The 12050-nt window shown below is 45.1% G+C and overlaps 2 protein-coding genes across 2 annotated transcripts; one reads left to right on the top strand and one right to left on the bottom strand.

The window, feature by feature from the left end:
- Positions 1 to 3909: 3909 nt before the first annotated feature.
- Positions 3910 to 5747, top strand: abt1 (activator of basal transcription 1). The gene is made up of 4 exons (XM_067239407.1): positions 3910 to 4037; positions 4288 to 4654; positions 4784 to 4959; positions 5088 to 5747. The coding sequence occupies exons 2-4, from the start codon at positions 4294 to 4296 to the stop codon at positions 5466 to 5468; spliced, it is 918 nt and encodes a 305-aa protein (XP_067095508.1). The 5' UTR covers positions 3910 to 4037; positions 4288 to 4293; the 3' UTR covers positions 5469 to 5747.
- A 14-nt stretch (positions 5748 to 5761) lies between these two features.
- comta (catechol-O-methyltransferase a) lies at positions 5762 to 10274 on the bottom strand. Its single transcript, XM_067239408.1, has 6 exons — positions 10126 to 10274; positions 7979 to 8147; positions 7753 to 7870; positions 7182 to 7375; positions 6831 to 6962; positions 5762 to 6511 (listed from the first exon to the last, which is right to left on the bottom strand). Exons 2-6 carry the CDS (start codon positions 8144 to 8146, stop codon positions 6332 to 6334), a joined length of 792 nt encoding a protein of 263 aa, XP_067095509.1. The 5' UTR covers position 8147; positions 10126 to 10274; the 3' UTR covers positions 5762 to 6331.
- Positions 10275 to 12050: the final 1776 nt, after the last annotated feature.

The raw sequence follows: 12050 nt of genomic DNA, 5'->3' as shown, positions 1-12050 counted from the left end.
CTTTGCAGAAGTAGAGACTCATTGACTGACGTTGCTGGGAAGAGCACGCCACAGACAGTCCCGGTTAAATCATACAGAAGTAATGGAGATTGTATTTTTAAAGTTGGCAGGGGCTGATGCCATTAATGATGCATGGGCTCGAAGGAGGTTCTAAGACTGAAGCTCCACTGCTTAGCACACAGAGAGAGAGAGAGAGAGAGAGAGAGAGAGAGAGAGAGAGAGAGAGAGAGAGAGAGAGAGAGAGAGACAGAGAGAGACAGAGAGAGAGAGACAGAGAGAGAGTACTGAGGAAGCCACTGTGGTCTCCACCAGAGTGGAGAGAGAAAGATAGAGGGTGGTCCTCCTGAATGACATGCTCAGAGTTCCCATCCCATCTAGCATGACTAGCCTGCTGGTCTTTTGTTGCTGCTGCTTACCTAACCAGGGAGAAAAGATGATCTGCTTAGCCAGCTGTGCTGCTGCTGTACATGGAGATTATGCCACCGCTCTGTAATGAAGCATAGATGGTTCGGTCACTACACACACAAGCATATGTTTCAGGTTGGAGAGGGGGTGGCAATGGTGTTACTGTGGCGCACAGGAGAGGGCCCGTTTCAGGAGATGGTGACATTGGTCTTGACCGTTCTGATGTGACTTGGACCGGTGTCTCTGCATGCACAAAATGGTGGGGAAAGGGGTGGACTAGGGGTGGACTACACAACACCATAAAATACAGTACATATACAAATCTTAGTAGTTATGATAAGAAATGTAACAGGTTACCTTGAGTTATGGATCCCTGACCAGAAGTCACTCAGTCTATTGACTGGTTCCTGGAACCTCAGGCCTTGAACATTTGTCATGTGATGCTTGATGCTGGATATATACAGTACTGTGGATGCCTCAACGATCCAGTCTTCCATAGACCAGAGATCTGAATCTGTCTCACCTTACCTCTGTGTCTGTGTCATGCTGTGAATAGTTAGATTGAGCTGGATGCTGACCGGAGCCTTTTACCTCACTATTGCTAATCTACAGGGGGTCTGGATTAGGTTGACATCTCATTACCCAACCCACACTCATCTCTTAACCGCACACACACCAACTCTCCCCCACACATACCACTCTCTCTCCTCTCCTGTCTCCCTCCACTCTTTCAGTGCCTTACTCCAACCCCCAAACCAGGTCTGCCATGCTCCCCCAGCCTCTCACCCCCTTCCCCCAGTGTCCTCACTGTCTTCCTCTGGCTCCTCTTTCATCCCCTGACTCCTTCCTGTCTACTTGTCTTTCTTTCGGTCCCAGTCTCTTCCCACTCCCCTGTCCCCGCTCGCTCGCTTGCTCCCGCCCACACCCTTATTCCTCCTAGTCTCTTCTGACTCTCCTTGTCTCTCCCCTCCCCATGTCTCTGCTGCCTCCTCTGCCGACCCTCCCTCCTCCATCAATATTCAAAAACAGTAAATAAATAAATCATCATCGCCTTAAGCCTCTCGGTACCTTTGCACTTTCCAAGTAAAAGAGAGGGAGACTCCTTCTTTCTCCATCCTCATCCTTTTCCCCAAGTCACTCCTCACTCCCTCAATATCCCTCATTCTTTAGCTCTCTACCGCTATTGTTAATCTCAGACTTTATCACCTTTGAAATGAGGACACCTAAGGCTCACCTAATGGTTTGTTAGATGCCGTTTGTATGTATGTGGGTGTGTGTGTGTGTGTGTGTGTGTGTGTGTGAGAGAGAGAGAGAGAGAGAGAGAGAGAGAGAGAGAGAGAGAGAGAGAGAGAGAGAGAGAGAGAGAGAGAGAGAGAGAGAGAGAGAGAGAGAGAGGGAGAGAGAGAGAGAGACTCTAACTACTGCTGGCACAGGAGTCCAGACAGATGGCTCAGTATTTATCTCCTGTTGTTTGGCCCATCAGAGAAGCACTTTGATGTTTACACCATGCCATACACACACTCACACATTCACATCCACAGATGCACACAAACACAAACAAACACACACACAAAGAGACCACTCTTTCTCATGCTTACTTTTAGCTTTGTTCTCCTATTTCACTCTCCTGTCTCACGACATCACAAGACTCAGCTCCCAGAAAACAGAATCCTTCTCCTGGTAAATATTTACAGTTTTGATAGTCAACTGTTTGCTATGGTAACAGCTTTTCATATTTAAATGGTTGCCTTCTTCCCTACTGCACTCAGCAGGGACAAAACACCACTGAGGAGTAAATAAAGGGAAGTGAATGAAGAGTGAAGTGGAAGTATGTCTTCCTGGCTTTTTAACTGTATTTTCACATTAAACAACTAAAATCATCACTTTAAATATTTCAGCCAAACATCTTACTAAACAGTCATATTTTCTTGACTTGTTGTTTACGTGTCTCAATGTCTTCCCTGGTGTGAGTCTCTATCTCCTTCCAAACCACCATGCCTATTTTGATGCATTCTGGGGATAAATATCATAGTATCCTTGTAAAAGAAAACATTTGCTGACGTTCAAACACAACTAGCAAAGCAGATATCTGCAAATGCATACCTCTTTTTATCTCTTTCTCACAATTTCTCTCTCTCTTCATCCTTCCACCTCTCTCTCTCTCTCTCTCTCTCTCATGCTCTCTCTCTCTTTAATCAAATGTCTTTGTTTCCTTCTACCTCCCATTTTTAATCTTCTCTCTTTAGTTTCCCTTCCTAATTCCATAATTCCTCAGACCCCCCTCTGATCGCACAGCCCTTTTTGAATCCTGGCCCTGAAATCTCATGTGGCAACATATCATCCACGCTCCCTCCCTCTCTCTCTCTCCTGGTTCCTTCCTTATTCCTTGCCTTTATTGGCTTGTCGCAGCTAGTTTCCTCCATCTAAATGCTGAAGTTGTTTTGTATGCGTAGATATTGGCTGTATAGTGGCCTGTCAAAGCCATGTCTGGGGCTGTCAGTCACCAAAAGCCTCAAACAGACTCAACAGCAACGACTTACAGCTTTGCCGCCAGACATCTTGCCTGTGTCACACATCACTTTATCATAATGTATTCTGTAATTGGAAGCTGTTTCAATTGTCTCAAGGCCAGGATGATTTGTGGAATCATCTTCCAATCACTTGGAAAAATACAATTTGGTGGCAGAGGACAATGGAATGTTCAGGGGTTAAGGCCGTAAATTGTGCATCATGAAAGGGCTTGTATAAGTATAAGGGTGGAAACTATTCTCAACAGTTTACAATGCAAATATGTACTCACACAACTATCATTTTCTTGACTGATATAAGACCATTTAACGTATGGACCAATAAATAGCATTACTCGTGAATTTTCACACTTCTATATGTACCAAAGGCCAAAGATCACTCCCATGGAACCTTCCATTTTCTTCATTCTGCAAACATTGCGATTTTATATAAAAGCCTCTGATATGGACTGTGGTATCCCCACTCCCACTGGGGGATGTTCAGAGTTCTATTTAAATAAGATAGACGGACCACTGACAGGGAGGAAGAGCACTTAGCCAACCCCAGTCATCCTCTTCAATAATGCATCTACATGCATGCGACAGCCACAAACGGCCTGCATACCAAAGCACCAGTGCAGCCCCGCAGGTGTCTGTGTGTGTGCATGTACGTATGCATGTTTGTATTTATGTGTGTGTGTGTGTGTGTGTTGGGGTTATTGGATTGGTCTGTCTTGTTGCTCCCCATGTTAACATCTTTTGGGGAGTGTTTCATTTGTCATCTTAGGTATAAAAATCTGTCCTGTATGTCACTGTCAGCTGGCACTATCTGGAAACTCGTTAACTTATTGCGCAGTCAGGTTTAAAATATTCTTCAAAAACACACATTTAACTCATAATTTAGGATCGTGGTGGGACCGAGTTTACTGACAGTATAATGTCGCCACCTGGCGTTGTGAGGATAACGGACCGGAAGTTGTAGTTCTGATGGACTTCCTCTCAGGCACATGTGAAAAACCTTGTTTTTTTCTGGATATTCGTAATCTAAACGTGTCTACTACCTACCTAGTTATATGGGCCTCCAATTGTATTTTCTGTCAGCTTTGAACCAGGCCCTCAGAAACGGTAAGCTGTTATAAATATTTCTGACAGTATTTTTACTATCCGCTCTGTGTGGTTCTCAAGTGCTAGCTACTAGAATAAGCATGCTAGCCAGCTAGCTAGCTGTTTATATCTGTTAGCAAGCCAGACAGTTGTAGCGATGCACTTCGGTTTGTCACTGTCTGATTTTAATAAAGTTATCCCATATATAAGACTGTAAATATTACAGTTTCGTATTTCATTCAACCCGTTTCATTCCCTACAACCTGCCCAGTCAAAAATGGAAAGCAAGGAGAGGATGACCACCGAAGTTGAGGAGTCGCAGATGACAGAGGAAGACGTGTTAGCTGCTGATAACTCTGGAGAACAGAACCAGACTGTGGAGGAGGATGACGATGAGGACGATACTGATGGAGAAGACAACGACGATGACGACGATGATGAAGACGATGAAAACATAGATAAGGCCCGGCAAGGACAGGGTGATAATGGAGTAAAAAAATATAAAGTTCCACTAGGGAAGAAGACTCTTCCAGGGATTGTGTACCTAGGTCACATCCCTCCTAGGTTACGGCCCAAGCACATGAGGAACATGTTGGGGGTTTATGGGGAGATTGGCAGAGTCTTTCTGCAGCCGGAGGGTGAGTATACCAGCCATGCCTCATCCAGACATTTCGAAAGGCTGAGTTCAGACTATGAACACATTTTGGTAATTCTACAGCAGTTTGAAGCACACACCCCATCATTCCTCCTGTTCTTGTCCTCTGTAGACCGTTCAGTGAAGAGGAAGAAGAAGAAAGCAGGCTCCAAAGCCTGCAGCTTTACAGAGGGCTGGGTGGAGTTCAGGGACAAACGTGTGGCGAAGAGGGTGGCAGCCAGCATCCACAACACATCCATGGGTGCCCGCAAACGAAGCCGCTTCCACAGCGACCTGTGGTGCATCAAGGTGATGACAATGTCCATCGTCAAACCTATACATTCTTTGTTTAAAATTGTACGACCTGTAGATAACAATTTCTAAGTATTGCTAACATTCTATTCATAAGTCGGGTTTGTCTGCCATTTTGTGTCCAGTACCTGCACAGATTCCAGTGGTGCCACCTGAGCGAACGACTGGCGTACGAGCATACAGTCCTCCAGCAGCGCCTCCGCACCGAGATCTCCCAGGCCAAGCGCGAGACCAACTTCTACCTGGCCAACGTGGAGAAGAGTCAGGGCATGGACAAGCGGAGGAAGCAGAGGGAGAGGAAGGGCGAGACGGTAGAGGAGAAGACCTGGGACTTCACCCAGAGGAAGACGGAGGATGAGATCCAGATGAGCCGCATGAAGAGGCAGGGCCTGTCCAAGAAGAACCTCCAGAAGGCCCAGGACAAGGCCAAGGTGATTCAGGAGAAATCCCAGTCCAACGTGTCGTTGCTGGCCAAGATCTTCAATAGCAGTAAGGGCCAGAGCTGAGGGCAAAAGATCTACACAGATCAAATGCTAAAAATGGACTGTGTGTCGTTCGTCAGAAAGACACCAGAGGGGGGTGTTGTGTGGAGGTATTTATACCTCTGTGGCAGGGAGGCAGATGTGAGGTAGCCCAGTACATATGCAGGGTTAAACATTTTCTGTCAAAGGCCTATTAATGGCTATACATTTGTAATGACTGTGCATGAATTGGTTGTCTTTACAATTGCATTGAACCGTGCCTCTGTAATATAAACAAATGTCAATAAAAATATTGACAGTAAACAGTTGTGATGAAAGAGGAAAGCTTTGCATATGAAACATGTTTATTATGTTGTGACGTGTTGTATCACTTGTAACAACAATCATTCAAAGTTGGTCCACAGCAAAAGTCACCCTAATGAGGTTGATAAAAACATTTTAATGACATCTATGAAAATGTCAGTGATGTACAGAAATTGTTTATATATGTCAGCAAAAGTCATTTGTCATAGGATGGTGGGAACAACATCTTAACGATAACTATAGGACAAAATGTAAATTTCTGTAAAAGACAGCAGGAGAAAAAGCATCAGTAAGGTGATTGTATATCCCTATAGACTTCTGTCTGGTAAACAACATCAAAACCACGGTTTTGTAGAAAACCATAAAGGCATTGTGACTGAACACATGACACCTACTCATACGTACAGTGCACTTGATGTATAGAGAATGTATACTGACCGACCACTTCCATCTGTTCCTTTCATAGTGCTGTTTAACACTTATTCAAGTGTACCATAAGTACAATAAGAGAGGAACGTTTGATCCATATCCACACTCACCCCCACACACAAGGCATGCGCCCACACTGGTGAGCCATAGACCTGTTATCCCAGGAAGACAGACTTCTCCAGGCCATCCTCAACCTTGGTGTACTCCAGGTGAGACTGGAAGTAACGGCTCTCGTAGCGAGGGCTGTTCCTCACATATTCCAGGTAGTCCGGTGTCCCCGGGCAGATCACATTGTCAGCCAATAGGACAGAGCCTTTCCTCAACAGCTGACACTCCTGGGAGGGTAAACAAGGAAGTGCACGGTCCATGCTGGTCAGTGACCCTGATAAGACCTGATCTTCGACTCCCACCCTAACTAGAAGTACAGTCGCATCAGTTAAGGTGTTACCAAGGTTACCATGTGAAAACATACATACAGAGTACATATGTGTCCCTCAATTTATTACTGTATGTATTTTAAAAAAAATTATAAAAGTTTCCCAGTCACAAAAAAGTCAGGTTTGTCAAATACAACATATATGTGGGAGAAATAAAGAATGAGAGGAGGTAGGGGGTGAACGAGTGGTTGTCTGAGATACATTTTATGGTTGTTACCTCCAGCAGCTTGAGGTCTGGAAGGTAGCGGTCCTTCCAATGGTCCAGGAACACAAAGTCAAATGTGCTTATCCCAAACATGTCGGCCATCTTAGGAATCAGGTCACCAGAGGCTCCCTCCACCAGAAATATCTGATGACACACACACACATACGACAGACACACAAACACACAACACAATAACCATGGTGATGATATCTGAACAGAACAACTTGAAACCATGTTGACAACAACCAGTCAACTTTGAGGAATGTGGAATGGATTAAAGAACTTCAGAAATGTGATCTTTGGTCTCATCTCTAATGGGAGAAGATAGGTGGATTTAATCCTGCACATCTGTCCTTTCCTCACCTTGTCCTCCAGGCCTGCATGCTGGATGACCTGCCTGGCGATGCAGGCGTAGTCTGGGTGGAACTCCAGCGTGATGAGCTTGGTTCCCACAGGCAGCAGCCTGGCGATACGCACACTGGAGTACCCACAGTAGGTGCCCAGCTCCAACGCAGTGGCTGGACTCACCTCACACACTACCGAGTCCAGGATGGGCCCTGGAGAGACAGACAGCGCACCCACACACACACACACACACACATACATACACACACACATGTTCAGCAGCCACACACAGCACTTGTATTATGGATACAGAGAACAGCTCATTCAATTCGTTTTTGAGGATTGAACATTCTGAAAGACTCAAGGCCATTCTCTCATTTATAATCATGAGGAGGATTCATACACAAGGATAAAGAAAAAGAGACAGACAGCTAGGTAGACAGACAGACAATATATTCCTACACACAAGAGACAGAGAGAGAGATGGAGAGATGAATGTCTGAACACAAAAAGAGAAAGTGAAAGAGAGGAACAGACAGACAGACATGCCTTCAGGGATCAGTGAGACAGAGTGTGGAGGAGAAGCTACCTTTTTCATCGCCTACGTTCATGGCCCACTCAGAGTTCCTGCAGAAGTAGTCGATGGCAGAGATGACACTCTGGGGGTCACCTTTGGTCGCCTTCCTCTGAACCGCACGCAAGAGACGCTGAGAGAGGGAGGCAGAGAGAGATAAGAGGTGTAGACAGAGAGAAACTCAAATACTATCAAAGAAGGGTGTATGTTTGTTTGTGTTTGTGTGTCTTGTGAGGGCCACCTGGGGTCGTGTGGAACTGGTCAGGGCGTTGAGAGTCTTCTCCACAATGACATCATGCCAGAGCAAAGCCAACCAGGAGTTATACTGGACCGCTGCAGGAATCAACCAGGTGTAAAGGCTGTACAGGAGGCCCACCAGCCCCACACACACCGCCACGACAGTCAACATGCTAGAGAGGGGGATTTGGGAAAAAAGAGAATGATAGAAAGTGATACCAGTATGGTCTGATGTAAGAGTACTGTGGGTAGCATGTGTGTGCGTGTGCATGTGTGTCAGAAGGCCTTTGTTGCTTCACAATTGCAGGCTGGGCTATTTGTTCGGAAAAGTCATGTGACCGTGTCAGTAACTTCTTCTTCCTGACTTTAAAGTGCCAATTGACAAGCTCTATCTGTCACAGGCCTGTTGGTTTCACATGCATTCATTTTTCATGGTATGTCACATTGTCAGAAAAGATAGAATTACATGCTTTGAACAGATAGAATCATGTTATTTTATTTGATTGCACCCACTTAAGTCTTTGCATGACGGTGTATGCAAAGACTTAAGTATGTCAGGAAGCTGGAGATCATCTCAAAGCCAGACCAGACCAGACGCTTAATGCATCTACTGCTGATAGCAATCTTAGAGATGAGTCCAGCCAACTGCAATGCATGGACACAAGCATGTTTCAACCATACAGAACAGCACTGTCTGTCAAGTATCACTGAGGGACGGGGTGTTTTCAGTGCATTTGCTACCGTTTATGTGCATGATGGGTCGTGACACAATAAATCACTGGTTAAAGAAAATGCCCGTCCGGTCAGCAAGACCATTCCCTGCTTCCTCCCTCCCTTGCTTGTTGTGTGAATTAGAGCTGAAAAAGTGCATGGGGGGAGTTTGGCCCAGTTCAGTATTGTTGAGCCTGGCTCAAAGCCTTGTTTAGCTTGGCTGGGAATTCTGTCGATTGATGGTGCCCTTTGGCCTGGTTTAGGGTGCTGTTTGGTCTGACACTAGGTGTGCCCTTTTGAAATATGGTTTTGTGCCAAGATGGGTTGAGGCTTCAGTTGCTGTGGTAGCTGTGTCCCTAGGGTCTACCTTTGAGAGGAACAACACAATCTTCCCCCATAAAATATTCTGTTATTATGCTACTTATAACACTCCACAAGTTACCAGTCCATGATTCATAAATATTGCGCTTATACCTGTTGAATGGTATTTTAGTGTTAAATATAGTCAGTACAATAAATACAGTGCACCCAAACTAAACCAGGAGACTAAATCTATCAGACTGATTTTTCAGCTAAAAACACACCTCAAGACATAGTACCCTACCTCTTCAGAAATGATTAACCCAACCTAACCCAGCAGAGATAAACTCATCTCATCTAGCTTTCCTGCTCAGTAAACTTCAACACAGGCTGAATATTACATAACCTGTGTCAATACAGATGTGTGCTGTCTGGGCAGACGGCAGCTGCGAATTTGTTACTCTCTGCCTGAGAGGAGAAAACCAGAACCAGCCTAACAACAGCCTAGCACATCAGGAGCCAACAAGCAGTCTGGAGTACTGGAGAAATTAAAGATGTTATCAGTGTGAAAAGGGCTTTAAATGAAATACCCTATAGATAAGATAACATGAGGCAAACAGGCCAGCTGGCAGGCAGGAAAGCAGGCAGGCAAGAAGAAAATGTGCAGATGATAAACAGGTAACTAAATCCTAAATTACCTGTCCATTTGTAAACATCTATCAATTCAAACTAACACACAAACTATTGCAGTTTTATGATGACTTAAACATGTTTGACAGATGATTTGATTAGTTAGTTACCGACAGTAGCTTTCAAGGCTGGATAAATTCACTTAACTAACAGCATTGGGTAACATTAATACCGTGGGCGTAGTTTGATTTGTCCTGAGCAAGTTAACATGTTCGCATTATTCAACAACAGGCTTATGCTTACCCCAACCTTACAGCACTGTAATTAGATTGAGGTTCTAAAGACAGACATGTCATTTGTACATCTTTACAAGACTTATTTCAAATGTGGTCCACATTAAAAAAGCAATTCAACTGGGAAGTCACTACTGCAGTGCAACACATGCAACACTGACAGACGTGTTGTGCACACGAGAGAGAGTTAGAAAGAGAATGAGAGTATCCATCTTACTTCCTGCTGCTGCTGTACGTGAGATCTTCTCAACGGACTCTTGTCTTTTGTTGCTTTCCTCCCCTCACAGTTGCTCGCCACACGCACAAACACTCCAGCGCACACTCCTCCTCTCCTTTCCTTCTTCTCGACCCTCTATCCCCTCACTTTCTCTTAAGTCCCTCCCCCTCTCTCTCCCTCTCCCTCTCTTTTTCTCTCTCTCTCGAATCCCCCTTTCTCCTGGCCAGCTTTGATGAGAGCTGAAAGGAATGTGCAGTAAAGGTCAAACTGCAGAGCCAGGCTCAGCTGCATACAAACGCTCAAATGCTGACGGTGACACTGGGGCACCTAAACCCAGACTAACGTACACAAAGACTGAGAGAGGAGAGCTGATCAACAGCCCAAGTGGGCAGAGTTTAAATCCCTCTCCAGCCAATCATGCAATAATCCTTCTTTCTCTCTCTCTCTCCTGTGCGCTCTCTCTACAGACTCCCTCTCTCACTGCATATCTCTCTAGCTTTCTCTCTCTCTCGTTACAGACTCCCTCTCTCACTGCATGTCTCTCTCTCACTCACATTCAGTTTCTCTCTCTGCCCCACCCCCTTTCCCTGCCTCCATGCACATTCTATAGATGCAAGCAGCATTCTCTTTTGTTGTCAAATCCAGCACAGAGGAGGAGGACAGAAATGTCTGAGTGCCTAGCCTGGCCAGGAATCCAAGCGCCACCACAATGGCATGACCACAATAAAAAGTGTAATCTTTCTTTCTGCAAATCTCTTCTTAGCAGAACATACACAGCAACAAACATAAATAGCATTATAATACCGTCTAAACCAACCTGGGCAGAACATGGCCAGTGACATTAGGAAAGAAGCAGTGTTGGAGGCTACCAACCACACAGCCTCGCCTTGCCTGACCCTCTGGCCTGCTTTCTGTGAAGCTAAAGGGTACAGGAACCGCACAGAGCAGACACACACACACACACACACAAGCACACACAAACGCTCACACACAGTCCCTGCCATCTGTAATCTGCATCACACGTGCATGCAGATAATATTTAGTAGCAGAGCACCTCCTATCTCTTTAAATGACGCACACACACTCCTTAACACACACCAATGAACACTGTGTTACATGTAATGTGAAACATATGTAAGAGGAATCTTGATCCAACCCTGAACATGTGAGAAATGGTATGTCTCGGAACTTTGAGATTTAAATACACATATACATTTAAAATCACACTTTTATCTGTCCTTATTTTACCTTTATCAGGTACTCAGAAACCACATTGGCTCAATCTATAGTGTGATATGATTGAATAGTCCACAATGCATTGCAGCAACCCTGTGGATTTGCTCAGTGTATGATATTGTATTCTTAAGCCTTGAACAGACTGAATGAACAGTGACATCTTGCGGCTCATAGATGTATAATTTCTGGTGTGGTTTACAGTGTATGAGAACAGAACTTTGCACACACATTCCCTTATTATGTCAATTCTAGCCAAATACAGACTGTTGTTACAGGACAGTCACAAACCGTAATCTCATTTGAATATTTAATAAATGTCCAGTCCACGCATAATGTTAATTGATGTCCAGTCCACACATAAAGTACAATGGGTCTTTTCAGTGACAACTTGTGACTGTAACCATACTACAGCTTTGGCACTCTGCACCCTACTCAGTAGCACAGGACAGTAGAGCAGGACATACCAGCACTGTGACTCACACTGAGTGGCCCAGTCCAGGGTGTTGGTGGTGTGCTATTGCTAACCCTCTTGGATGCATTCCCATCTCTACACTTGCCTCCTTTTCTCAGCTCCTCCACCCGTCTTCTGTTAGAAGCCTGGAAGCAAAGGACGAGGGGGGGTGGGGGTGGGGGTAATATGAGGGGTCGTCCAGGAACTAGATTCCACCTGTCCAGCCGAATACTGTCAG

Source organism: Osmerus mordax, chromosome 7 (assembly GCF_038355195.1).
Source record: "Osmerus mordax isolate fOsmMor3 chromosome 7, fOsmMor3.pri, whole genome shotgun sequence".
In the NCBI taxonomy this organism is placed as follows: Eukaryota; Metazoa; Chordata; class Actinopteri; order Osmeriformes; family Osmeridae; genus Osmerus; species Osmerus mordax.
Note: the sequence above shows the minus strand (reverse complement) of the source record. Positions and strands in the feature narration are given on the sequence as shown.

Excerpts from the sequence above, each read along its gene's own strand:
- comta (XM_067239408.1), bottom strand. The coding sequence starts at position 8,146 with ATGTTGACTGTCGTGGCGGTGTGTGTGGGGCTGGTGGGCCTCCTGTAC. Across the intron at positions 7,871-7,978 it reads CCAGTTCCACACGACCCCAG|CGTCTCTTGCGTGCGGTTCA; the intron begins GTGGCCCTCACA and ends TCCCTCTCTCAG. Across the intron at positions 6,512-6,830 it reads CAGACCTCAAGCTGCTGGAG|GAGTGTCAGCTGTTGAGGAA; the intron begins GTAACAACCATA and ends TTACCCTCCCAG.
- abt1 (XM_067239407.1), top strand. The coding sequence starts at position 4,294 with ATGGAAAGCAAGGAGAGGATGACCACCGAAGTTGAGGAGTCGCAGATG. Across the intron at positions 4,655-4,783 it reads AGTCTTTCTGCAGCCGGAGG|ACCGTTCAGTGAAGAGGAAG; the intron begins GTGAGTATACCA and ends TGTCCTCTGTAG. Across the intron at positions 4,960-5,087 it reads GCGACCTGTGGTGCATCAAG|TACCTGCACAGATTCCAGTG; the intron begins GTGATGACAATG and ends TTTTGTGTCCAG.